General features: G+C 44.5%; 1 protein-coding gene and 1 long non-coding RNA gene across 2 annotated transcripts in view; both read left to right on the top strand.

The window, feature by feature from the left end:
- The window catches only part of LOC126100483 (uncharacterized), a 532316-nt gene extending 529211 nt beyond the window's left edge, over window positions 1-3105 (top strand). Inside the window, exon 3 of the long non-coding RNA XR_007522182.1 lies at window positions 3021-3105. This is a non-coding gene — a long non-coding RNA (uncharacterized LOC126100483). The remainder of the gene's footprint in view (window positions 1-3020) is intronic.
- Window positions 3106-3165: 60 nt separating this feature from the next.
- Window positions 3166-25010, top strand: part of LOC126101251 (solute carrier family 35 member G1) — a gene marked incomplete at its 5' end in the record, with an annotated part of 94412 nt that continues 72567 nt past the window's right edge. The window contains one exon of the mRNA XM_049911939.1: window positions 3166-3443. Within this exon, the coding sequence (XP_049767896.1) occupies window positions 3166-3443 (278 nt within the window). The remainder of the gene's footprint in view (window positions 3444-25010) is intronic.

Genomic DNA, 25010 nt, shown 5'->3' with positions numbered 1-25010 from the left:
AAGCCCAGGAGAGGCGCTGCAGGCGATGTAGTGCTGTTAGCAAAGGCACTTGCTCGGTCGTCTGCTGCCATAGTCCATTAACGAGAAATTTTGCCCCGTTCATCGTACGTCCCGCATTCATCTCTGCGGTTATTTCACGCAGTGTTGCTTGTATGTTAGCACTGAGAGCTCTACGCCGCTGCTCTCGGTCGTTAAGTGAAGGCCGTCGGCCACTGCGTCGTTTGTGATGAGGAGTAACACCTGAAATTAGTATTCGCAGCACACTTTTGACACTGTGGATCTGGGAATATTGAATTCCCTAACGGTATCCGAAACGGAATATCCCATGCTTCTAGCTCCAACTACCATTCCGCGTTCAAAGTCTGTTAATTCCCATCGTGCGACCATAATCTCGTCGGAAACATTTTCACATGACTCACCGGAGTACGAATGACAGCTCCGCTAATTATTTGCCCTTTTATATCTTGTGTACGCGTAGGTACCGCTATCTATATCAACATCTACATGGTTACTCTGCAATTCACACCTAAGTGCCTGGCAGAGGATGCATCGAACCATTATCATACTACTTCTCTACCATTCCACTCACGAATGGCGCGTGGGAAAAAGGAACACCTAAATCTTTCTGTTCGAGCTCTGATTTCTCTTATTTTATTATGTTGATCATTTCTCCCTACGTAGGTGGCTGTCAGCAAAATATTTTCGCATTCGGAAGATAAAGTTGGTGATAGAAATTTCGTAAATAGATCTCGTCGCAAAGAAAACCGCCTTTGTTTCAGTGAATGCCACCTCAACTCGCGTGTCAATCCAGTGACACTCTCACCCCTATTCCGCGATAACACGAAACGAGCTGCCCTTCCTTGCACTTTTTCGATGTCCTCCGTCAATCCTACCTGGTAAGTATCCCATACTGCGTAGCAGTATTCCAGCAGAGGACTACCAAGTGTAATGTAGGTTATCTCTTTAGTGAGTTTGTCCCATGTAAGTCTACTGCCAACAAAGTTCAGTCTTTGTTTCCTCTTCCCCACAATATTATCTATGTGGTCTTTCCAATTTAAGTTGCTCGTAATTGTAAGTCGTAGGTATTTTGTCGAAATGACAGCCGTTAGGTTTGTGCGATATATCGTATACTCAACAGTTGTCGGATTTCCTTTAGTACCCATGTGGATGACCTCACACTTTTCTTTGTTTAGTGCCAATTGCCACTTTTCGCACCATACAGAAATTCTCTCTAGATCATTTTGTTATTGGAATTGATCGTCTGATGATTTTACTAGACGGTAAATTACAGCGTCATCTGCAAACAATCCAGATTATCACCTAGATGATTTATGTAAATCAGGAACAGCAGAGGGCCAATGACACTACCTCGCGGAACGCCAGATATCACTTCTGTTCTACTTGGTGATTTACCGTCTATCACTACGAACTGTGACCTCTCTGAGAGATGCATGTGCGTATTGTTATCCCATTAGTTTTATCACATCAGTATCGCTGGTGTGGGCGCAACTCCGATACACAACGCCGCAGCTTTGAGACTCAAGGTTTCTTAGAAATTATGCGTTATTTTATAGCCGAACCTGGTATATACACTACTGGCCATTACAATTGCTACACCACGAAGATGACATGCTACAGACGCGATGAAGACGATGCTATGATATGAAAATGATTAACTTTTCAGAGCGTTCACACAAGGTTGGCGACACCTACAGCGTGCTGACATGAGGAAAGTTTCCAACCGATTTCTCATACACAAACAGCATTTGACCGGCGTTGCTGGTGAAACGTTATTGTGATACCTCGTGTAAGGAGTAGAAATACGTTCCATCACGTTTCCGACTTTGGTAAATGTCCGATTGTAGCCTATCGCGATTGGGGTTCGGATCCAATGACTGTTAGCAGAATATGGAATCGGTGAATTCAGCAGGGTAATACGGAACGCCGTACTGGATCCCAACGGCCTCGTATCACTAGGAGCCGAGATGACAGGCATCTTATCCGCATGGCTGTAACGGATCGTGCAGCCTCGTCTCGATCCCTGAGTCAACAGATGAGGACGTTTGCAAGACAACAACCATCTGCACGAACAGTTCGACGACGTTTGCAGCAGCATGGACTATCAGCTCGGGAACCATGGCTGCGGTTACCCTTGACGCTGCATCACAGACATGAGCGCCTGCGATGGTGTACTCAACGACAAACCTGGCTGCACGAATGGCAAAACGTCATTTTTTCAGATGAATCCAGGTTCTGTTTACAGCATCATGATGGTAGCATCCGTGTTTGGCGACATCGCGGTGAAAGCAGATTGGAAGCGTGTATTCGTCAACGCCATACTGGCGTATCACCTTGCGTGATGGTATGGGGTGCCAGTGGTTACACGTCTCGGTCACCTCTTGTTCGCATTGACGGCACTTTGAACAGTGAACGTTACATTTCAGATGTGTTACGACCCGTGGCTCTACCCTTCATTCGATCCCTGCGAAACCCCACATTTCAGCAGGATAATGCACGACCACTTGTTGCAGATCATGTACGGGCCTTTCTGGATACAGAAAATGTTCGACTGCTACCCTGGCCAGCACATTCTCCAGATCTCTCACCAATTGAAAACGTCTGGTCAATGGTGGCCGAGCAACTGGCTCGTCACAATACGCCAGCCACTACTCTTGATGAACTGTGGTATCGTGTTGAAGTTGCATGGCCACCTGTACCTGTACACGCCATCCAAGTTCTGTTTGATTCAATGCCTAGGCGTATCAAGGGCGTTATTACGGCCAGAGGAGGTTGTTCTGGGTACCGATTTCTCAGGATCTATGCACCCAAATTGCATGAAAATGTAATCACATGTCAGTTCCAGTATAATATATTTGTCCAATGAATACCCGTTTATCATCTGCATTTCTTCTTGGCGTGGCAATTGTAATGGCCAGTAGTGTATAGCGCGTGAGGGAACACGCCGATTCGCTGCCGCATAGGTGACAGTGCTGAGAGGTGCCCCCCTTGTCGGTGCGCAGGCTGAGGGCGCGGCCGCAGGAGTGCGCCGGCATGCCCGAGCAGCTGGAGCTGCAGCAGCTGGTGGAGGCGGACGACGAGGCGGCCGGGCGCGGCCCGGGGGCGGGCGGGCAGACGCCGCCCTCGCCGTCGCCGTCGGCGTCGCAGTCGTCGGGGCCGGGCGCGGCGCGCTGCCCCTACCTGGGGCTGGTGCTGGCCACGCTGTCGTCGCTGCTCTTCTCGCTGTGCAGCGTGATCGTCAAGTGGCTGGTCGAGGTGCACCCCATGCAGCTGGCCGCGTGCCGCTTCGCCGGCGTGCTGCTGCCCGCGCTGCCCATCCTGCTGTGGCGCGCGGAGCCCGTGTTCCCGCGCGGCCGCCGCCTCATGCTGCTGCTGCGCTCCTTCGTCGGCACCACCGGCCTCATGCTCAGCTTCTACGCCTTCAGGTAGGCCTGCACCGCAAGCAACACCACCCTTCAAATTGGCCGCTGTAGTTCAATTCCTTTATCTTGGCGGCTCGCGCACGCCCGCCCAGACCGACACCGAGTCAAAGGAAGCCGCGGCGCTTGTTCGTGACGTCACGTCAGCTAGGCACGGCGAACGCCAGGTCTGTCGCAGGCATACTCGTAATGGTGATGTCTCCTTCTCTGACACAGGAAAATGTGAAACTATTGGCGGTAGCTGACCAGCACACATTGTTCTGACAAGGGAACCTCCCCATCGCACCCCCCTCCGATTTAGTTATAAGGTGGCACAGTGGATAGGCCTTGAAAAACTGAACACAGATCAGTCGAGAAAACAGGAAGAAGTTGTGTGGAACTATGAAAAAAATAAGCAAAATATACAAACTGAGTAGTCCATGCGCAACATAGGCAACATCAAGGAGAGCGTGGTTAACTTGAGCAGCTGCGGAACGAGAGGTCCTAGGTTCAAGTTGTAACGGAACATATTAAAGGCTTTACTGTACCGAAGTATGCGATACCCTCCAAAATCAACCAGTTTAACGAGTATTTATGATTATAGAAAAGTTATTGTGTATGTTAACAATGATTGCGTAACATGTCTCCATAAACAGTCAACCCATTAAATTATACTGAATTACTAACCCACACAAAAGTTAATATCACTTGATCACTGATACAGCAAATGTCATCATGTAAAAACACTGAATTCATCTTAAATAATTAATATGAAGTACGAAAAATAGTGTACAACTTAGGTATTTTGGATCTCCTTAAATAAAAATCACCCAGTGAAACCTATTTGTTCACTAGGAGCGGTTTCACTTAGTATTCACGAAATCAATCCTGTTTTAGACGAAAACCAATGTATTTCTTAATAATTCATGTTAATTACTTATTTATGCAAATTAGAGAAGTCAATTGACAAACTTCTAAAAAACCGACTTTTTGTAACAAAGAATTATTCTGTCAAGTCAACAAATCTGTCTGTCATTTTAATAACATGTTAAATTATGTCACTCGATGCAAATTAATAACTTTTCTGCACAAATTATGATAACAGATGTACATGTGACTTGTAAACTATATCTCTTTTTAGTAGTTCTTTGACAATGTTATAAATACGAGCAGCAAGAAGGGTCGAAAGGCAGTCGGAATGTCACTTTGGTACAGTGTGTTTGTGTGTTATTGTTTGAGGTGGATAAACAATCCAAAGAACATGTAAAGGAAGTTGTGTTGTGTCATAGTCTTTGGTGGGCAGTGGAATTAAGATGGCCACCAGAGAAATAAATATTTGAAGTTTACATATTTGTTGGTTTCGTTCATTCTTTATCGTCAAAAGCACATAAAAAAAAACACGGGACCTCATGTTTTTAACCCTAGACAACCAGATTTAGAGCCAGCATCAACATCGAGACACAGCAGCGATCCAGCAAGCAGCAGTGAGTACTACAATGCATTGTAATGGCGCCAACCTAACATCAAGTGCTAACAAGCTCCGTAAAGGGGAGTGAAATAGTGCGATTATAGCAATTAGCAATATCTACGACCAGGCGACCATTACAAAGTCTTCCCTCGACTGAAAAGTTTATTTTCAGACAATTATTATCTGACGAACTCTTATGTTTTCATCACTTTTTTGGGAGTGATTATCGCATCCACAAGAAAACCTAAATCGAGCAAGGTAGAAGAATCTTTTTACCCATTCACCAAGTGTACAAGTTAGGTGGGTCGACAACATATTCCTGTCACGTGACGCACATGCCGTCACCAGAGTCGTATAGAATATATCAGACGTGTTTAACTGTGGAGGAATCGGTTGACCTATGACCTTGCGATCAAATGTTTTCGGTTCCCATTGGAGAGGCACGTCCTTTCGTCTACTAATCGCACGGTTTTGCGGTGCGGTCCCAAAACACAGACACTAAACGTATTATAGTGTACAGAGACGTCAATTTACGAACGGACAGTTCATAACTTTGCGAAAACAAAGAAAGTAAACTTTTCACTCGAGGGAAGACTTGAACCAAGGACCTCTCATTCCTCAGCCGCTCACGCTAACTACGGGACCACAGCGGTCCTGAGCTCACACTATCCTTGATGTTGCATATCTTGAGCATGGACTACTCAGTTTGTATATTTTGCTTATTTTTTTCATAGTTCCACACAACTTCTTCCTGTTTTTTCGATTGATCTGTTTTCAGTTTTTCAAGGCCTATCCACTGTGCCAACTTATAACTAAATCTGAGGGGGGTGCGATGGGAAGGTTCACTTGTGAGAGATTTCTGCAATCAATTAATTGTGCAATTCATTACACTTCTTAACAAAAAGTGTACTCCTGAACTTAAATTTCCACCTGTTTTAAGGATTGACATACAAAAACAACTTCATGGTCCAGCAGCAACAGAATTCGTGCTTCTTTACCTTATTTGTAAATCTGAGGAAGTTACGTTTGTACTGGGTTGCTTTTACAAGAAACTGTGAACATATTGGTGCTCTTCTTTATGTATCTTGCTTGACTATGCAGTGAGGAGCACTGAATGTTAATGAAATATCTTGCGATTGTACACTTTAGGGGAGGGGGTGGGGGACAGAAGAAGAGACAAAAGAGAGATACTTGTTTTATCAAATAATTTTTTTTTATCTTATAAAGTCTCTCCTTTCAGTTGCTAGAGGGGAATATTTATCTTTTCGAATGTGCATGTTTAAAAAATTTTAAGCTCAGCAGTATTTTCAATGTATGAAGCTATTTTGTTTCCTGTTTAGAATTCCTTTCGTTGAAAACGAATGTAATCTAATGACTGGCAACAGTTGGACATTTACACATGTAAATTAGTTCACATTTCCAGTGACGATGTCAAACGAATGGTCTAGCGGTTCCAGGCGCTCAGTCGGGAACCGCGCGACTGCTACGGTCGCAGGTTCGAATCCTGCCTCGGGCATGGATGTGTGTGATGTCCTTAGGTTAGTTAGGTTTAAGTAGTTCTAAGTTCTAGGGGACTGATGACCATAGATGTTAAGTCCCATAGTGCTCAGAGCCATGTCAAACGAAAATAAATAAATAAATAAAAGAAACGAGTTAATTGTAAGGGGGTTGGGGTAAGTTTCGATAACAAAATGGATCAAGTAAATATAGTTACCTCATTGTAAAATTTCCGAATCTTGCAATGGGGCAAAGCATCTTGATCTACGTTTGTTTCGACAGGATTCAGTAATACAGAACTATGATCGTCATTTGTTGCTTTACGATAGTAAGAAAATCTTTCATCTAAATAGAACTGCAGAATCCAAAACAATACCAAACATTTTGTCCAAAAATAAGAAATTTATAGTGATAAGCACGCCCAGGCGTTTCTGCCTGCAACAGACCTGGCGTTCACCGCGCCTAGCTGACGTGACGTCACCGACAAGCGCCGAGGCCTTCCTTTGAATCGGTGCTGCCCAGACGCGGGAGATTTCAGTTGCAAACGACGCACGCGCCAAGCGAAGCAGCGCCATAGTATAGTATAGTATAGTTCGCAAACTTACCCGCAGTTTATGAAGTAAAGCCACCACGGCCGCATTAACCCTTTCGTTGCTACAGAGACGTCCTCCCCGCCTGCTTTGACACACTTATCATTCGATTTCACAAAAACTGTTTGGCCCAAAAAATTTGATTTTTACACACCTTCTTGACTGATACCTTCCGTCCACAAATGACGTACTTTTGTTTCGATGTTCAACGCAGTTATTGTGCAGCATTAAATGTAGTAAACCATTGAACGAAATTTTGAAGAGTTTGCAGAGGTAAAAGTCCATAGCGTGTATTTTCCGTTTGGTCGATTTTAGTTGCCACAATGTTGAGAATGAAATGTGGAGAAGATACCTAAATTTCATATAAAATTTACTGTATAACAATATCTCATTTAATTTAAGTACCAGATAGGTGTCGTATATAATACTGAGAAATATTCCGTCTTTCGCCACTGTAATAAAACTTTTATTTATACCAGAGTCATTTCGCTTTTTTCTAAAACGTTCTGATTAAAACACAGTTGGCGAAGTACGCAAAACTGAATTGTTGACGTAATAAAACATAGAAACTAATATATATTGTCAGTGAGGCGCAGTGCGCAAACAATTTGTGTTTGTCACAACGGACAGCAAATACTTGCCGAAACATAGGTCGACGAAAACATTGAATATGATGTTGTCAAAGCAGAGAAGCAAAGAATTGCGTCAAACAATGAAGTAGCTCGACAACGAACGAGCCGAAATTCTGCTCTAAATAATACTTTTAATTCTGTCGCAAAAGAATATATCTCAATATGAATAGTAAAACAGCGACTGCGGAAGAGAAGATATACAAACAAAACAGATAACATGAATATTGTATGTGTGCCTTTTCATTGCTTTTAACTGCTGTGAAAAAAAATATTGGAGGACAAAGTTAGAAAAACCGGAAATTTATTATGATTATAATGAAGAGACAAAGCACTACAAATTTCAAAAAATTACATTCGAACGAATAAAATTCATGATGTAAGACATTTCGACATTGCTTTTAAATAAAGAAAATATTAAGCAGCACCGAACAAGGTTTGAACTCTGTACCTTGCACTTTATATTTATTTATTTATTTTATTTTTAGGGCCTCGCACTTGAGCTGGCCGCGGTGGTCTCGCGGTTCTAGTTGCTCAGTCCGGAACCGCGCGACTGCTACGGTCGCAGGTTCGAATCCTGTCTCGGGCATGGATGTGTGTGATGTCCTTAGGTTAGTTAGGTTTAAGTAGTTCCAAGTTCTAGGGGACTGATGACCACAGATGTTAAGTCCCATAGTGCTCAGAGCCATTTGAACCATTTTTTTGAGCCTCGCACTTGACAGCCAAACACCTTAACCAGTTCGTTAGTCAGTGAACTCCAGGAGGACTATAACACATCACGCAAAATACCGACAAACACTGTTCGTACGACTATGAATTACTGAAGTTTCCTCAAAGTACAATAGGAAATAAACAGTTACGGCTGTTCTTTATTGCGAAAAAGCGATTTGTGAGAATGATAGAAACACCTTTCCATGCTATCGCCTGAATTAGGAGGCTTATTGTTTGTTTGGTTTAATTAATTAATAGAATATGATGCAACTGGTACAAAGAATGCTTTTTCCAAACTTTCTATAAAAGAAAGTCTGCTATCAAGACATTGCTTTTGTTCAATTACTTTATTTATGACTGAACGTTTCTAAAACTGAAGACACTCGTCCGTACTCTGCACTGCAGTCGAGCTCTGGCAACGTCGTCCTCTGTTCATTGGCTGACTGCTTTTTGTGACGTCAGATGCGCAGAACGAACCTAAACTCGGCCGCCGTCGTAAATCACGCGCACTATAACAGGCCATCTCTTGCTATTGGCATTCCGGAAATAGACCTTTACTCGGCATTACGTCATCAGGGTTTGGGCCTTCGGGGTGCAAAATGGCACACTCTTTCTTCGCCGAACAAGCTCGGGGCGATTCAGGATTCTACAACTCCGTGGCGGTCCTCCTTACGGCCGATCTTAAGGCCTCTGTCGTCCTTTGGCGGCTCCGCTTCAGGCCTACTTGGCTGACCCACGGTTATCTCCTCCGTTGTGAGGACCCTCCTCTCTGTCGTTGTGGATCGATGTTGACTGTGGCTCACATCTTACTGGACTGTCCATTTCAGCTGCCCTGACTTGCTACCCCTGGTGTTGGCTGACAGTACCTCAGCGGCGAATCTCGTTTTACGTTTTATTCGTGATGGGGGTTTCTATCGCTTTATTTAAGGGAGCGACCTTCCACCTTATCGGCGAGTGGAGGGGATGGCAGGCCCTCTTGCTGCCTCCTTCGCCCCGATTGGATTGGCTTCAATTGGGCTCGGTGGTCCACCCCAGCCCTCTGCCTTACCACTCATTTCCTTACTGCGTCTGTCATTTCTTGAGCGTCTCTCGTGTCTACCTGTGCTTCTTCCTTCACGCCTCTGTCATTAGTCACTTTCTTTCCTTCCCCTCTTCTTCCGCCCTTTTATTTCCTTCCCTGTCTAACAATACCACCACTCACAAAGTAGATTAGAAATCAGGTTAATAATATTGCTCACGCAGCATATGTTCGCTTTATCGGGCAACAACAAAGTTATTGACTGTGGATGGTATCGTCAGAATGGAAGTAATGAAGTCACTGTGAAAAAAGTCATTAATTTTGGCACTTATCTTGAATGGATTCCCACGTAGATTTCGTCGAAGTTGTTATGGATCATCTTGCTGATTCTAGGGCGATTCCACTTTGACTGCTAGAAGGTCCAGATCTGTATTTTAGCAATATTTGAAGACTTAACAAATACGTTTTTCAGGAAATTTTTAATGATCAAACAATCCCAGATCAGAACAATGCTATGGTAGAAATAATATTTGACTTGGTGTTCACGATCCACGAACTTCTTGTAAATTCACATATACTTCTTCTTAATTGTCACATCATCAAGAAAACAGTTTTGTATCAATCTTCATATATTTAATTTCCACTTTAACCAAATGCAAGACTTGACTGTTCTTTTACAAAGCGAAAAAAAAAACAACTTCTGCAAAGTGAAACAAAGATTGCTCTGTGCGCATTCGCGCCAAAACGGTTACAAGTAAGTCAAAGATTATGACAGTCTCAGAGAAATGAATACACGCAAGAACCATATCACTGTAATATATCGATAAATCGGAGTACCTATACATTAATAAAACCAAATGTGAATATTGTCACAAAAATATGTCTGTTACTTCGCAGAACGGTAGTACGATATTACTGGTATCGAGAACTGGGGTTGGAGTGCCGTAATGGTCACATAAATAAAGAACCATTACAGCTGTCAATAATTTGTCATTTATGGCCATTCTAGTTCCCTCTTCTAATATGGTATTTTTATCGGTTTTAGTTATTCCAAGGTCGGACGGGCTGATGACCGCGTAGTCTGGTCCCTTCTCTACCCAACCAACCAACACCATCCTTAACACCATCATCATCAGTGCTCTGTGTTACGGCAGGTCTTCACGTATAGCTTTCCAAGCAGTCGTCTCATTTGATGCCCTCTTAGTTTTCTTCTAATCGTTGTTATCCTTATGCAGGATGAGTCGAAACGACTTTACCACTTTGTAACGATACAGAATCGGTAGGTGTGTCATTTTGTAGCAAACAACCGCAAGTTTGATTCACGTAGTATATCAGTACCCCAATGCGCCACCATTAGCGCCAGATTAGTGCACGGTTAAAATGGCTACTTTCACTGATGCGGAGCATGCACGCTATGTGTTTTGGTTCCATGAAACGAACTCTGCAACAGCTGTTCGGCATAAATTTCACACTGGCATTCCACAAAAGTGTGTTTGGCGAGTAATGCATGTTATGTTATGTTATGTTAACCGGGGACCTAGAAACGATGGAGAGGCTCCGTCCCCGCCGCAGGCGCAGTGATCCACAACCCCACGACGACTACCGCAGTCCACTTCACCTCTCCTCCGCCCCACACCGAACCCAGGGTTATTGTGCGGTTCGGCCCCCAGTGGACCCCCCAGGGAACGTCTCTCACCAGACGAGTGTAACCCCTATGTTTGCGTGGTAGAGTAATGGTGGCGTACGCGTACGTGGAGAACTTGTTTGCGCAACAATCGCGGACATAGTGTAGCTGAGGCGGAATATGGGGAACCAGCCCGCATTTGCCGAGGCAGATAGAAAACCGCCCGGCGGATTCGTGCCGGAGACCGGCGCTCCTTCCCTCCCGGAAAGCCGTGCGTTGGACCGCACGGCCAACCGGGCGGGCTTAAGAGTAATCCATAGACATGTACACTTTAAACCATACTGATTCACAATAGCACAGCGCTTTTGTGATACAGATAGGTTGCTCGTGGGAAATTCTATGCAGAAATCCTCCCTCGAACAGAGGCCGACAAGACATTCTTGAACACAATAATCTTCACCAACGAGTGAACATTTCATAACAGTGGCATGGTGAACACCTACAACTGTAGAATATGGGTCAGCGAAAATCCACATGCAACATTGGAGCCCGTTCATGACAGCCCCAAAGTTAATGTGTTTTGTGCCCTTAGCTATGGCCCTTTCTTCTTCATCGAGAAAAACTGTCACTGGTATTGTGTATGTAGATATGTTTGAAAACTTTTTAACTAGACAAATCGGTGAAGATGAAGATGACCGAGATGGGATGGGTTACTACCAGCAAGATGGTGCACCACCTTATTTCCTTACAGAAGTACGAGGTTTCCTTGCTAACCATTTCCCAAGTCGATGGACTGGCCGTGAAGCGCCAATTGCATGGCCGCCCCGTTCCTCAGACTTGATACCACCGCATTTCTTTCTCTGGGGGGTTTCATTCAAGACTGTGTGTATGTTCCTCCCCAACCAAACAATTTAGACGACCTGAAAAATAGAATCTAGGCTGCCATTGCACAATTTAAGCCCGATTTTCTGCAACAAGTGTGGGAAGAAACTTATTACTGTTGAGATGTTTAGCGCATCACAAATGGTAGTCATATCGAACCAAAAAGACACTTGACACTTTTATATGAAACATGAGGGTGTTTGCTACAAAATAACGCATCTACCGATTCTGTAAGTTATCTGAATAAATTTCTACATCACTCCAAATTTGTAAAGCCCCTTTTCACTCACCCTGTACTCTCCATCATCTTGTACCTTATGCGTCTACTCCTTCCTCCGTTCACCGTTCCTTCCACAGCATCTGCCAGTAAACAATCTCTTCTCATCTAGTGTCCGAGCCAATTGTGTTTCCTGATTACCTTTAAAACTTTTCTCTCTTCCTCCACTCTTCTCAACACCACCTCATTTCTCACTCTGTCCACCCAATTTATCCCTTCCATCTTCCTCCAAATCCACACCCCAAATGCTTTTATTTTTCTTTATTCCTCTTTTCTCAATGCCCATGTCTCAGCTTGTGGTGTACTGAGATACGATATAAGAAGAGTTTGTGACAGTTCGTAGCGAAGTACTGTGGACGTCCGTTCGCTGCACGAACAATGCTACGTGCAAACCAATCACGCTGCCAACGACAATCACGCCCCTTTGAGCGCCAGTTTTATCAGGAAGCCACACGGGCATTTAAGTGACGTGCACTGGCAAAAGTTGTGAGTTGCAAGGTGCAAGTTGTAAGTCAATCCGATTTTTGCTAGGGAATTCCTGCAGAACGTTCGTCGTGTCTTCAAGTTTTCAACTCGTCGAGTGTGTCGTAAACAGTGACCGATAGATGGACAGTAGTTGGTTTTCAGTACAAACAGAACAGTGAATAGAATTATCGTGTATGGACGGAGACCGCCTGCCTAGAAATTTAACTGAGTACTGTTACTTTGGAATTGTTCTTCAACTAGTATGTCAAAACAGAAAATTAGTTTTCTTCCGGCTTTATTTCAGAGATCATTATTTAGTTTGTGTTAACGGAACTGTAGTTAGTGCAGGAGAGACAAAATTTGCATTCTACAATTGCTGTAACCAGCGTTGGCACAGTTGAGTAATTTGTTTTGCTATTCACTGTCCTGTGTTACTTTCATTGTGTATGCTGCTCTAGAACCGATACATCCGTCACACCAGGAAATCTTTATTAGTCTTTTTCAGCGGGAGTGAGATTTTAACCAAAGAGAACGCCACCGGTCCACAACGCAGCTCTGTATAATGTAGCGCTCCATATGAAAAACTGCACTAGTCTCTTCCTCAGGTCTCTGTCCATGCACCAATATAGAACCGATACATCAGTCATACCAGGAAATCTTTATTAGTCTTTTTCAGCGGGAGTGAGATTTTAACCAAAGAGAACGCCTCCAGTCCACAACACATCTCAGTATAATGCAGCGCTCCGTATGAGAAACTGCACTAGTCTCTTCCTCAGGTCGCTGTCCATGCACCAATATAGAAGCCTCCTCCTCTTGTTAAATGCGTCCTTGGCCACTGCTATATGTGTTTTTACCTCATTATTGCATCTCATGTCGTCTTTCGCTCTCTGCCAGTAACACCATGTCATCCGCAAATTGAATAAATTCTATCCTCCTGACACCAACCAACACGCCTCTCTTTTATTTCATGCATTACTTAATAACATGCTTCAAATTTAGCCTATGTTCAACAGTATTGGGAGAGGCAGCAGCCGTGCCTCACCCCAATTCCAGTTGTGCTTTCCTCTATAATCTTATTCCCAGTCTGTACTCATATTTTCTGTTGTAGGTAGCATACTTAAGACTTATTAAACTACGCCTTTTTAAGCTGAATAGGTTACCTGAGTCGTGGAAGATAGATATTACTGTAATGGTTAAAAAATCGACCTACAAACTCTCTTCAGAACCGAAATACAACAGGCCAGCATGTCTTTTCTCTAGTTAGGGTGCAGGAATAGCTTCTGTACAACCGCCCACGGGCGCACAGAGCTCTACGGCCTTGGCCCACGTCAGTACGGATTCAGAGGAGGTAAATCAATCGAAAACACAAGAAACAAAATCTTCCAGATTACAGGGCACACCCCATGCAATTAGGCATTTTAATTGACATTATAGGCGCCTTCTGGTATTGTACAAACAGGGTAGCAGATTGGCAGGTGGGCTTCGGCAGAGTATTCAAAAAGATTACAAAGGATTGCCCCCAAGGCTTGCGTTGGGATCACATCTTCTGGGATATCACATTCAAACTACTCCTACATCTGACTGAGGGGACGAGCGCACAGGTGGAGCCGTAGGCTATGCTGATGACTTGCTCGTAGAGGTATCAGCAGACACAAGATCGGCAGTAGAGAGCAAAGCCAGTGATGTCCTGAACACAATATAACGTTGGTGCAATAAAAACAAATTAACAATCGCAGCACACAAAATAGCTTACATGCTAACGACAGGCACACTACAAAGACATCCAACGATAAAAATAAACAGCAGTACCGAAGCACATACTCGCTCAAAGAGCAAACACTTTCACCAACACGTACCACAAACAACCTTACACAACAGCTAAAATAATTAAACTGTATCAGAATAAACGGTGTAATGCAATCAACCCTGTAAACCTGTGTTCTAGCTTAAGTGTACACAACAGGCATATTCATCTCGCGATCATTACACCGCTTTTGGGATGTAACATTCGCAATTGAACACTTAATACATAAGCAACGTAACAGGTAAAATTCAAGACACACAATATAGGAAATGGAGGTTAATTAATAACCCTAAGAAATAACATACTTTGCCTCAGACATCACTGCGCTTTCCACAATGTATATAGTAGTTACAGTGATTTTGTAAGTAGCGTTTAGAAATATTAGTCCGTAAATTAAACTGTAGCGAACAGGGACTGCAAGGCTCGAAGTAGTTCCGAAGCTTTCGGACCAGGCTGGCTCAGATAGGGTAACATTTTTTCTCCCCCCCCCCCCCTCTCTCTCTCTCTAAGTCTTTCCTATCATCATATCTTCTTCAAATATGAATATTTTTGTGTTTTTTCCTTTCAATTCCTTGTGTATTTTTAATTTATTATTACTTCCATTGTAATTACTGAAAACAATAATTGCTGTTTGTAATATGGAATACATTTTGTAACCTACATGAAAAGCTTTAAAATGAACAACCTGTTATAAAATGTAAGGCAGCAGGTCTCTGAATGAGAAATAAATCAAATCAAATCCACATAACAGGAGGCTAATTCCAGATGTATGGTAAGCCTAACTATAAAGGATTGTCGAACATAAACGAGACAGATGGGCAAAAGTAAGTAAACTATTATTTTAAAAGTAATCGCTATGACTGTTAGTACATTTATTCCACTGTGAGATAAGACGGTCAAAGCCTTCATGGAAAAATTTTTGTGGTTGCCTACAGAACCAAGATCGCACCCAGGCGTACACTTCTTCGTCCGAAGAAAAATATGTAGAGGAGAGAGATCGGGACTATATGGAGACTGTATAAGGGCTTCCCAGCGAAATTTCTGCATCGCAGTCGAAACAACCTTGGCAACATGTGGGCGGCCAGTATCCAGCAACAGAATGATACCGTCCGTCAACATTCCTGGGCGTTTGGACCTGATCGCGCTCTTCAGTTTTTGTAAAGTGGCCACGTACCGCTGTGCGTTAATTGTGGCGACGTATTCCATAAAGTAAATGAGCAGTGAGCCCTTTCAGCCAACGAAAAAGATCATCGTGACTTTCCCGGAGACGGCGTGCCAGTTGTTTCAACTGCGCTGCAGAAGTTTCGCTGGGAAACCCTTATACAGCGTCCATACGGTCCCGATCTCTCCCCATACGATTTCCATAGTTTTGGAGATCTGAGAAATACATTCGTGGCAATCGATGTACTTCGGACGAAGAGGAGCTCGCCTGAGTACAACCATGGTTCCGTAGGCAACCGCAAACATTGTCCCATAAAGCCATTGACGGTTTTGTCTCACGTTCGAAAAAAGGTTTCAACAGTTATTGTGATTACTTTTGAAACAATAGTGTTTCTTTCTGCCTCGTTTTCATTTGACTGCCTCTTACACACTGTGTGATCAAAAGGTTGTATACATGGAAGAACCCTGGAGATACTAAAAGGTATCAGATAGATTATATAATGGTAAGACAGAGATTTAGGAACCAGGTTTTAAATTGTAAGACATTTCCAGGGGCAGATGTGGACTCTGACCACAATCTATTGCTTATGAACTGTAGATTAAAACTGAAGAAACTGCAAAAAGGTGGGAATTTAAGGAGATGGGACCTAGATAAACTGAAAGAACCAGAGATTGTACAGAGTTTCAGGGAGAGCATAAGGGAACAATTGACAGGAATGGGGGAAGGAAATACAGTAGAAGAAGAATGGGTAGCTTTGAGGGATGAAATAGTGAAGGCAGCAGAGGATCAAATAGGTAAAAAGACGAGGGCTAGTAGGAACCCTTGGGTAACAGAAGAAATATTGAATTTAATTGATGAAAGGAGAAAATATAAAAACGCAGTAAATGAAGCAGACAAAAAGGAATACAAACGTCTCAAAAATGATATCGACAGGAAGTGCAAAATGGCTAAGCAGGAATGGCTAGAGGACAAATGTAAGGATGTAGAGGCTTATCTCACTAGGGGTAAGATATATACTGCCTACAGGAAAATTAGAGAGACCTTTGGAGAAAGAAGAACCACTTGCATGAATATCAAGAGCTTTGATGGAAACCCAGTTCTAAGCAAAGAAGGGAAAGCAGAAAGGTGGAAGAAGTATATAGAGGGCCTATACAAGGGCGATGTACTTGAGGACAATATTATGGAAATGGAAGAGGATGTAGATGAAGATGAAATGGGAGATATGATATTGCGTGAAGAGTTTGACAGAGCACTGAAAGACCTGAATCGAAACAAGGCCCCCGGAGTAGACAACATTCCATTAGAACTACTGACGGCCTTGGGAGAGCCAGTCCTGACAAAATTCTACCATCTGGTGAGCAAGATGTATGAGACAGGCGAAATACCCTCAGACTTCAAGAAGAATATAATAATTCCAATCCCAAAGAAAGCAGCTGTTGACAGATGTGAAAATTACCGAACTATCACTTTAATAAGTCACAGCTGCAAAATACTAACGCGAATTCTTTACAGACGAATGGAAAAACTGATAGAATCCGACCTCGGGGAAGATCAGTTTGGATTCCGTAGAAACGTTGGAAGGCGTGAGGCAATACTGACCCTACGACTTATCTTAGAAGAAAGATTAAGGAAAGGCAAACCTACGTTTCTAGCATTTGTAGACTTAGAGAAAGCTTTTGACAATGTTGATTGGAATACTCTCTTTCAAATTCTAAAGGTGGCAGGGGTAAAATACAGAGAGCGAAAGGCTATTTACAATTTGTACAGAAACCAGATGGCATTTATAAGAGTCGAGGGGCATGAAAGGGAAGCAGCGGTTGGGAAGGGAGTGAGACAGGGTTGTAGCCTGTCGCCGATGTTATTCAATCTGTATATTGAGCAAGCAGTAACGGAAACAAAAGAAAAATTTGGAGTAGGTATTAAAGTCCATGGAGAAGAAATAAAAACTTTGAGGTTCGCCGATGACATTGTAGTTCTGTCAGAGACAGCAAAGGACTTGGAAGAGCAGTTGAACGGAATAGACAGTGTCTTGAAAGGAGGGTATAAGATGAACATCAACAAAAACAAAACAAGGATAATGGAATGTAGTCGAATTAAGTCGAGTGATGCTGAGGGAATTAGATTAGGAAATGAGACACTTAAAGTAGTAAAGGAGTTTTGATATTTGGGGAGCAAAATAACTGATGATGGTCGAAGTAGAGAGGATATAAAATGTAGACTGGCAATGGCAAAGAAAGCGTTTCTGAAGAAGAAAAATTTGTTAACATCGAGTATAGATTTAAATGTCAGGAAGTCGTTTCTGAAAGTATTTGTATGGACTGTAGCCATGTATGGAAGTGAAACGTGGACGATAAATAGCTTAGACAAGAAGAGAATAGAAGCTTTCGAAATGTGGTGCTACAGAAGAATGCTGAAGATTAGATGGGTTGATCACATAACTAATGAGGAGGTATTGAATAGAATTGGGGAGAAGAGGAGCTTGTGGCACAACTTGACTAGAAGAAGGGATCGGTTGGTAGGACATGTTCTGAGACATCGAGGGATCACCAATTAAGTATTGGAGGGCAGCGTGGAGGGTAAAAATCGTAGAGGGAGACCAAGAGATGAATACACTAAGCAGATTCAGAAAGATGTAGGCTGCAGTAGGTACTGGGAGATGAAGAAGTTTGCACAGGATAGAGTAGCATGGAGAGCTGAATCAAACCAGTCTCAGGACTGAAGACCACAACAACAACAACGATCAGAAGTATCCGGACACCTGGCTGAAAATGTCTTAAAAATGCGCGGCACCCTTTATCAGTAATGCTGGATTTCAGGATGGTGTCGGCCCGACCTTTGCCTTGATGACAGCTTCCACTCTCGCAGGCATACGTTCAATCAGGTGCTGGAAGGTTTCTTGGGGAATGGCAGCCCATTCTTCACGGAGTTGTGCACTGAGGAGATGTATCGATGTGTATCGGTGAGGCCTGGCACGAAGTCGGCGTTCCATCTCAAAGGTGTTCGGTAGGATTCAGGTCAGTACTCCGTGCAGGCCAGTCCATTACAGGGATGTTATTGACGTGTAACCACTCCGCCACAGGCCGTGCATTATGAACAGGTGCTCGATCGTGTTGAAAGATGCAATCGCCATCCCAGAATTGCTCTTCAACAGTGGGAAGCAAGAAGGTGCTTAAAACATCAATGTAGGCCTGTGCTGTGATAGTACCACGGAAAACAACGAGGGCTGCAAGCCCCCTCCTTGGGTAACACCACAACACCACAGCCTCCGATTTTTACTGTTGGCACTACACACACTGGCAGATGACGTTCACCGGGTATTCGCCATACCCACACCCGGCCATCAGATTGCCACATTGTATACCATGATTCTTCACTCCACACAACGTTTTTCCGCTGTTCAGTAGTCCCTACATCAAGCGAGGCGTCGTTTGGCATTTACCTGCGTGATTTTTGGCTTATGAGCAGCCGCTCGACCATGAAATCCAAGTTTTCTACCTCCCGCATAACTGCCATAGTACTTGCAGTGGATACTGATGCAGATTGGAATTCCTGTGTGATGGTCTGGATAGGCGTCTGCCTGTTACACATTATAACTCTCTTCAACTGTCGGCGATTTCTGTCAGTCAACAGACGAGGTCGGGCTGTACGCTTTTGTGCTGTACGTGTCCCTTCACGTTTCCACTTCACTATCACATCGGAAACAGTGGACTTAGGGATGTTTAGGACTGTCGAAATCTCACGTACAGACGTATGGCACAAGTGACACCCAATCACCTGCCCACGTTCGGAGTCCGTGAGTTCCGTGGAGTGCCCCATTCTGTTCTCTCACGATGTGTAATGACTACTGAGGTCGCTGATATGGAGTACCTGGCAGTAGGTGGCAGCACAATGCACCTAATATGAAAAACGTATGTTTTGGGGGTGTCCGGATGATTTTGATCGCATAGTGTGTAAAGGAAGCAAACATAACCAAAATTAATATTTTTCAAGTGTTTGTGTTTTGCCAGTGCTCGAACAATTTACTGTTTTTGTTTGGCACTTTGATAGAAAATTGTCACGAATGACAAACACTAACTCTTTCACTTTCACTCCGTCTGTGTTGATATTAAAGATGGGTAAGAAATTACGTGGCGGTGTCGTATTTGCCGAGGAGTGATTCAGCGAGTTGCTGATACCTAATTTTTTTACCCTTACGCTGTTACAAAACGCACTACAATACTAGATAATAATTCTGTGTTACATTTTTGTGAAACCTCGAACCAGTAGTAAAAAAGCATTACAACCAGTAAATCTAATTGTTCTGCATTTCTTGATGAATGTACGTGAATTAGATATATTTGTACATTGCTGTTTACGCTAAGCTTTATATTCGTAATTTAACATAGTCGTTAGAAACAATGATATTTTGGTGTCGGCTGTTATTGGCCATCGATGTTTAGACTTCGAGGATGAGTCTAAATCAGCATCGATGATTTACCGACCTTGCACATCCTTACCTCTGTACGTTTCCGTACAGACCTGATTTCTCTAGTCTTCGCGGATTTTAAGCGAATTGTACGTTGATGGTGGGGGCATCATAATTTAGTGTGTCGCAAATATGTCTGCCTTCGTAGAGTAGCGGTAGCGTTACCGCCTACCGCGCAGAGGTCCCCGCGTTCGCTTCCCGGCAGGGCACTGGGTGCTGTGTGTCCTTCATCATCATTTTCTTCATCATTGACTTGCAAGTCGCCGAAGTGGCGTCAACTAAAAAGGAGTTGCAATACGGCGGCCGATCTCCCCGAATGGGGCCTCCCGCCCAGCAATGCCACACGAGCATTTTCATTTACCTGTTCTCCAAACTTTGTCCACATTGTTCCGCGAAAAGTACGACGGCTTCCCTCCAGGGAACCTCATTTGAAAAAATGGTTCAAATGGCTCTGAGCACTATGGGACTCAACTGCTGTGGTCACAAGTCCCCTAGAACTTAGAGCTACTTAAATCTAACTAACCTAAGGACATCACACACATCCATGCCCGAGGCAGGATTCGAACCTGCGACCGTAGCGGTCGTGCGGTTCCAGACTGTAGCGCCTTTAACCGCTCGGCCACTCCGGCCGGCGAACCTCATTTGAGTTCTTGGATCAATTCCGTAATACTCGGTAGTCGAACGAACCTACAGGTGAGAAATCTAGCAGCAGGCTTCTGAATTGGTTCGATATGTTCCGTCAATATGACACGTTGTGAACCCTAGAAACTCGAGCGTCGACAACACAAATCGACCATTCGTCTTCACTACGATCGACTGTAAGTGTTCGTTCGATTTCATGTCACTTTGAAGTGTCACGCGTAGCAATTTAATCAACGTGATAGTATCAAGCAGCACACCACTAACAGTATATTAGAACATCACAGTACTGTTTTTCCAACTCATCTGCACTGAGTTACATTTTTCCACATTTAGAGCAACCCAACATTCGTCAAATCAAATAGAAATTTGAATCTAATCCTATAGTCATCCAGCGTCGACATTTTCGAGTACACTACGGAAGATCGTGAGGCCGTCAGGTTGGTAATGGATGAAAGTGTGGAGAGTAAATATCGTAGAGGAGACCAATGCATGAATGCAGTAAGTCAGACCAAATGGATGTAGGTTGCAGTCGTTATGCAGAGAGGAAAAGATGTGCACAGGATAGACTTGACTGGAGACCTGCAGCAAATGAGTATTCGGAATGAAGGCCATAACAACAACATCGAGAATTTGGTTTGTTTCTATGTAAATAATTGTGTTCTACGATCATGATGTAATCCAGGTGGAAAGGAAGTCAGCATCGGTCGTAATATAATCTGTATCTTATTGCAGATATAGATTTCAGCTAACAGCGTAGCAATGGCGAGTATCTTATAGGTAGTCATGGAGACTGTGGTGTCACCGCCAGACACCACACTTGCTAGGTGGTAGCTTTAAATCGGCCGCGGTCCATTAGTACAAGTCGGACCCGCGTGTCGCCACTGTCAGTAATTGCAGACCGAGCGCCACCACACGGCAGGTCTAGAGAGACGTACTAGGACTCGTCCCAGTTGTACGGACGACTTTGCTAGCGACTACACTGACGAAGCCTTTCTCTCATTTGCCGAGAGATAGTTAGAATAGCCTTCAGCTAAGTCCATGGCTACGACCTAGCAAGGCGCCATTAACCATTTCTAGAGAGAGTCTCACTTGTATCATCCAGAATGCTGTATACAAATGATGGATTAAAGTTAAGTATTCCAGCCGCTACGTACTTTTCTTTATAGCATTCATTACGTATCCTGTTTCAGACCTAACGCCAGCCGGCGTGTGTAAACGCGTGCCTTTCGGTTACCCGTCACTGTGGACTGGCTGTCTTGTCAGTCCACCACAGAGACTCAGCATAGTTATAACGACACATATTACAATACAACTTTGGCATGTACAAGCATCAGTCATCTAGATATGCAGTGACATACAGATGATATTACAACCGATGCTGACCTTCTTTTCCTACTAGAACATAGAGAGTGTTTGTTCAAGTCGACGTCTGCCAAGGCGGACGACTGCCGTTCCTGCTGGCAAGTAATTCGAGAGATGACGAAACCTGGAACAGTGATTATCTCACCCTTCCAACTAGGTGAACACGAGAGAAATAACAGTCTGGTCAGTTGGTCTCGTACTCGGCCTAAACAGGTAGTGGACCAGTTATTTCATTTTGACTTTACGAGGGGGAGTTGGAAAATAAGTTTCCCCTGCCAACTGTGGGCCGAGTTGTGTGATATGGGTGAAAGACGACACGGCAGGTGAACGCGCACGTGCAAGACACCTATACACCATTGGGTAGAGGTCGACCGCAATCAAGGAGATGGCGCGGTTGCAGTGCCTGCGCAAAGCGGAGGCCAGCCTCTCAGTCTTTTCCCGGAGCTATGGAGAGAAGGTGCGTTTTGTAGTTGTGGTCAGATTCGGAAGTCAGAGCTGTTATCCGCTATGAATGGGCACGTGGAATATCAGGCACAGAAACTCATAATCGCCTTGTTGAGGTGTATGGGTCAGGTGTGATGTCGAGGCAAATAGTGCCGAGATGGTGCCAGTGATTCAGTGATGGACGTCAGCAGGTGCAGGACATACTGAGACCTGGACGGACGCGCTCGGCCACTACAGATGCAAATGTCTGGAAGGTGGATGACATGATTAAAGCGAAGCGGCGTGTCACCATTGATGCAGTAGCGGCATAACTTGGAATCGGACATGAGCGAGTTCACAAGATAATCCACGACATTCTTCGATACAGGAAGGCGTCCTCACGATGGGTGCCCCGCCAACTGACCCCGACACACATGGAACAACGTTTGGCGTTCAGATTGGAACAGCTCGTGTGTTACCATGAATCTGGAAATGACCTTCTGTTTCGGATTGTGACGAGGCACGAAACGTGGGTCCGCCATTACACGCCCGAATCGAAGACCGCATCCATGGAGTGGAAACATCCGTCATCACCTGTGCGTCTGCAGGTAAAGTGCTACTCACCGTTTTCTGGGACGCCAAAGGAGTTTTGCTGCTGGTCTTTCTGGAGGATGCAACCATCAATGCTGCGCGGTGCAGTGCCACTCTGTAGAAACTGAAAGAGGTGATTCGGAAAACGCGGCCTGGCCTTCTCAGCTCTGGCGTTCTGCTGTTGGGTGACAATGCGAGACCACACACGGCGACGGCAACGGAAAACCATATTGCAACTGTTGGTTGGGAGCGCCTACACCATCCGCCTTACAGTCCGTATCTCGCACCAAGTGACTTCCATCTGTTTCCTGCTTTGAAGAAGACTCTCGGCGGAAGGCGCTTTGGCAGCAATGCTGACGTCAAACAAGCCGTTCAACGATTCTTCTGTATGCGACGCCCTAATTTTTTCCTGGAAGGCTTTTTCAAGCTTATAAAGCGGTATGACAAATGTCTCAATGTACCGGTACTTGGAAATTATGTAGAAAAATAAAGATATGTCTCATCTTTAATGCCTCATTCTCTTTTTTTTTTTTTTCTTTCACACACAACTCTGACCACAGACCATACAGGAAACTTATTTTCCAACTCCCCCACTTAATAGGTAGGCTGGTACTTAAATTTGCGAAATAAAATTTTGTTGAACGTTCTCATCACATTTTACGGCGGGCGTTCAATAAGTACTCTAACACGTTTTTTCTGAAAACAGGTCAGTTGTATTTAAGATTCCAAGACACAATATTATTCCCCACTTTTTTGGCTACAAAACCCTATATTTCAACATAATCTCCGCTCAGAGCGACGGCCTTACATCACCTCACTGGAAGGGCGTGTATGACTGTACGGTACTACGCTACTGGTCGACGCCGGAGCGAGCGTCTTACTGCATCAGTAACCCCATCGTCCACGTCCTGCTACCCTACTGGTCGACGACGGAGCGAGCGTCTTACTGCATCAGTAACCCCATCATCCACGTCCTACTACCCTACTAGTCGACGACGGAGCGAGCGTCTTACAGCATCAGTAACCCCATCATCCACATCCTACTACCTTACTGGTCGACGACGGAGCGAGCGTCTTACTGCATCATTAACCCCATCATCCACGTCCTACTACCCTACTGGTCGACGACGGAGCGAGCGTCTTTCTGCATCAGTAACCCCATCATCCACGTCCTACTACCCTACTGGTCGACGACGGAGCGAGCGTCTTACTGCATCAGTAACCCCATCATCCACGTCCTACTACCCTACTGGTCGACGACGGAGCGAGCGTCTTTCTGCATCAGTAACCCCATCATCCACGTCCTACTACCCTACTGGTCGACGACGGAGCGAGCGTCTTACTGCATCAGTAACCCCATCATCCACGTCCTACTACCCTACTGGTCGACGACAGAGCGAGCGTTTTACTGCATCAGTAACCCCATCATCCACGTCCTACTACCCTACTGGTCGACGACGGAGCGAGCGTCTTACTGCATCAGTAACCCCATCATCCACGTCCTACTACCCTACTGGTCGACGACGGAGCGAGCGTCTTACAGCATCAGTAACCCCATCATCCACGTCCTACTACCCTACTGGTCGATGACGGAGCGAGCGTCTTACAGCATCAGTAACCCCATCATCCACATCCTACTACCTTACTGGTCGACGACGGAGCGAGTGTCTTACTGCATCAGTAACCCCATCATCCACGTCCTACTACCCTACTGGTCAACGACGGAGCGAGCGTCTTTCTGCATCAGTAACCCCATCATCCACGTCCTACTACCCTACTGGTCGACGACGGAGCGAGCGTCTTACTGCATCAGTAACCCCATCATCCACGTCCTACTACCCTACTGGTCGACGACGGAGCGAGCGTCTTACTGCATCAGTAACCCCATCATCCACGTCCTACTACCCTACTGGTCGACGACGGAGCGAGAGTGTTACTGCATCAGTAACCCCATCATCCACGTCCTACTACCCTACTGGTCGAC

This window comes from Schistocerca cancellata, chromosome 9, assembly GCF_023864275.1.
Source record: "Schistocerca cancellata isolate TAMUIC-IGC-003103 chromosome 9, iqSchCanc2.1, whole genome shotgun sequence".
NCBI classification, from domain to species: Eukaryota; Metazoa; Arthropoda; class Insecta; order Orthoptera; family Acrididae; genus Schistocerca; species Schistocerca cancellata.
The sequence above is the reverse complement of the archived record's forward strand: the minus strand, read 5'-3'. Positions and strand labels throughout refer to the sequence as shown.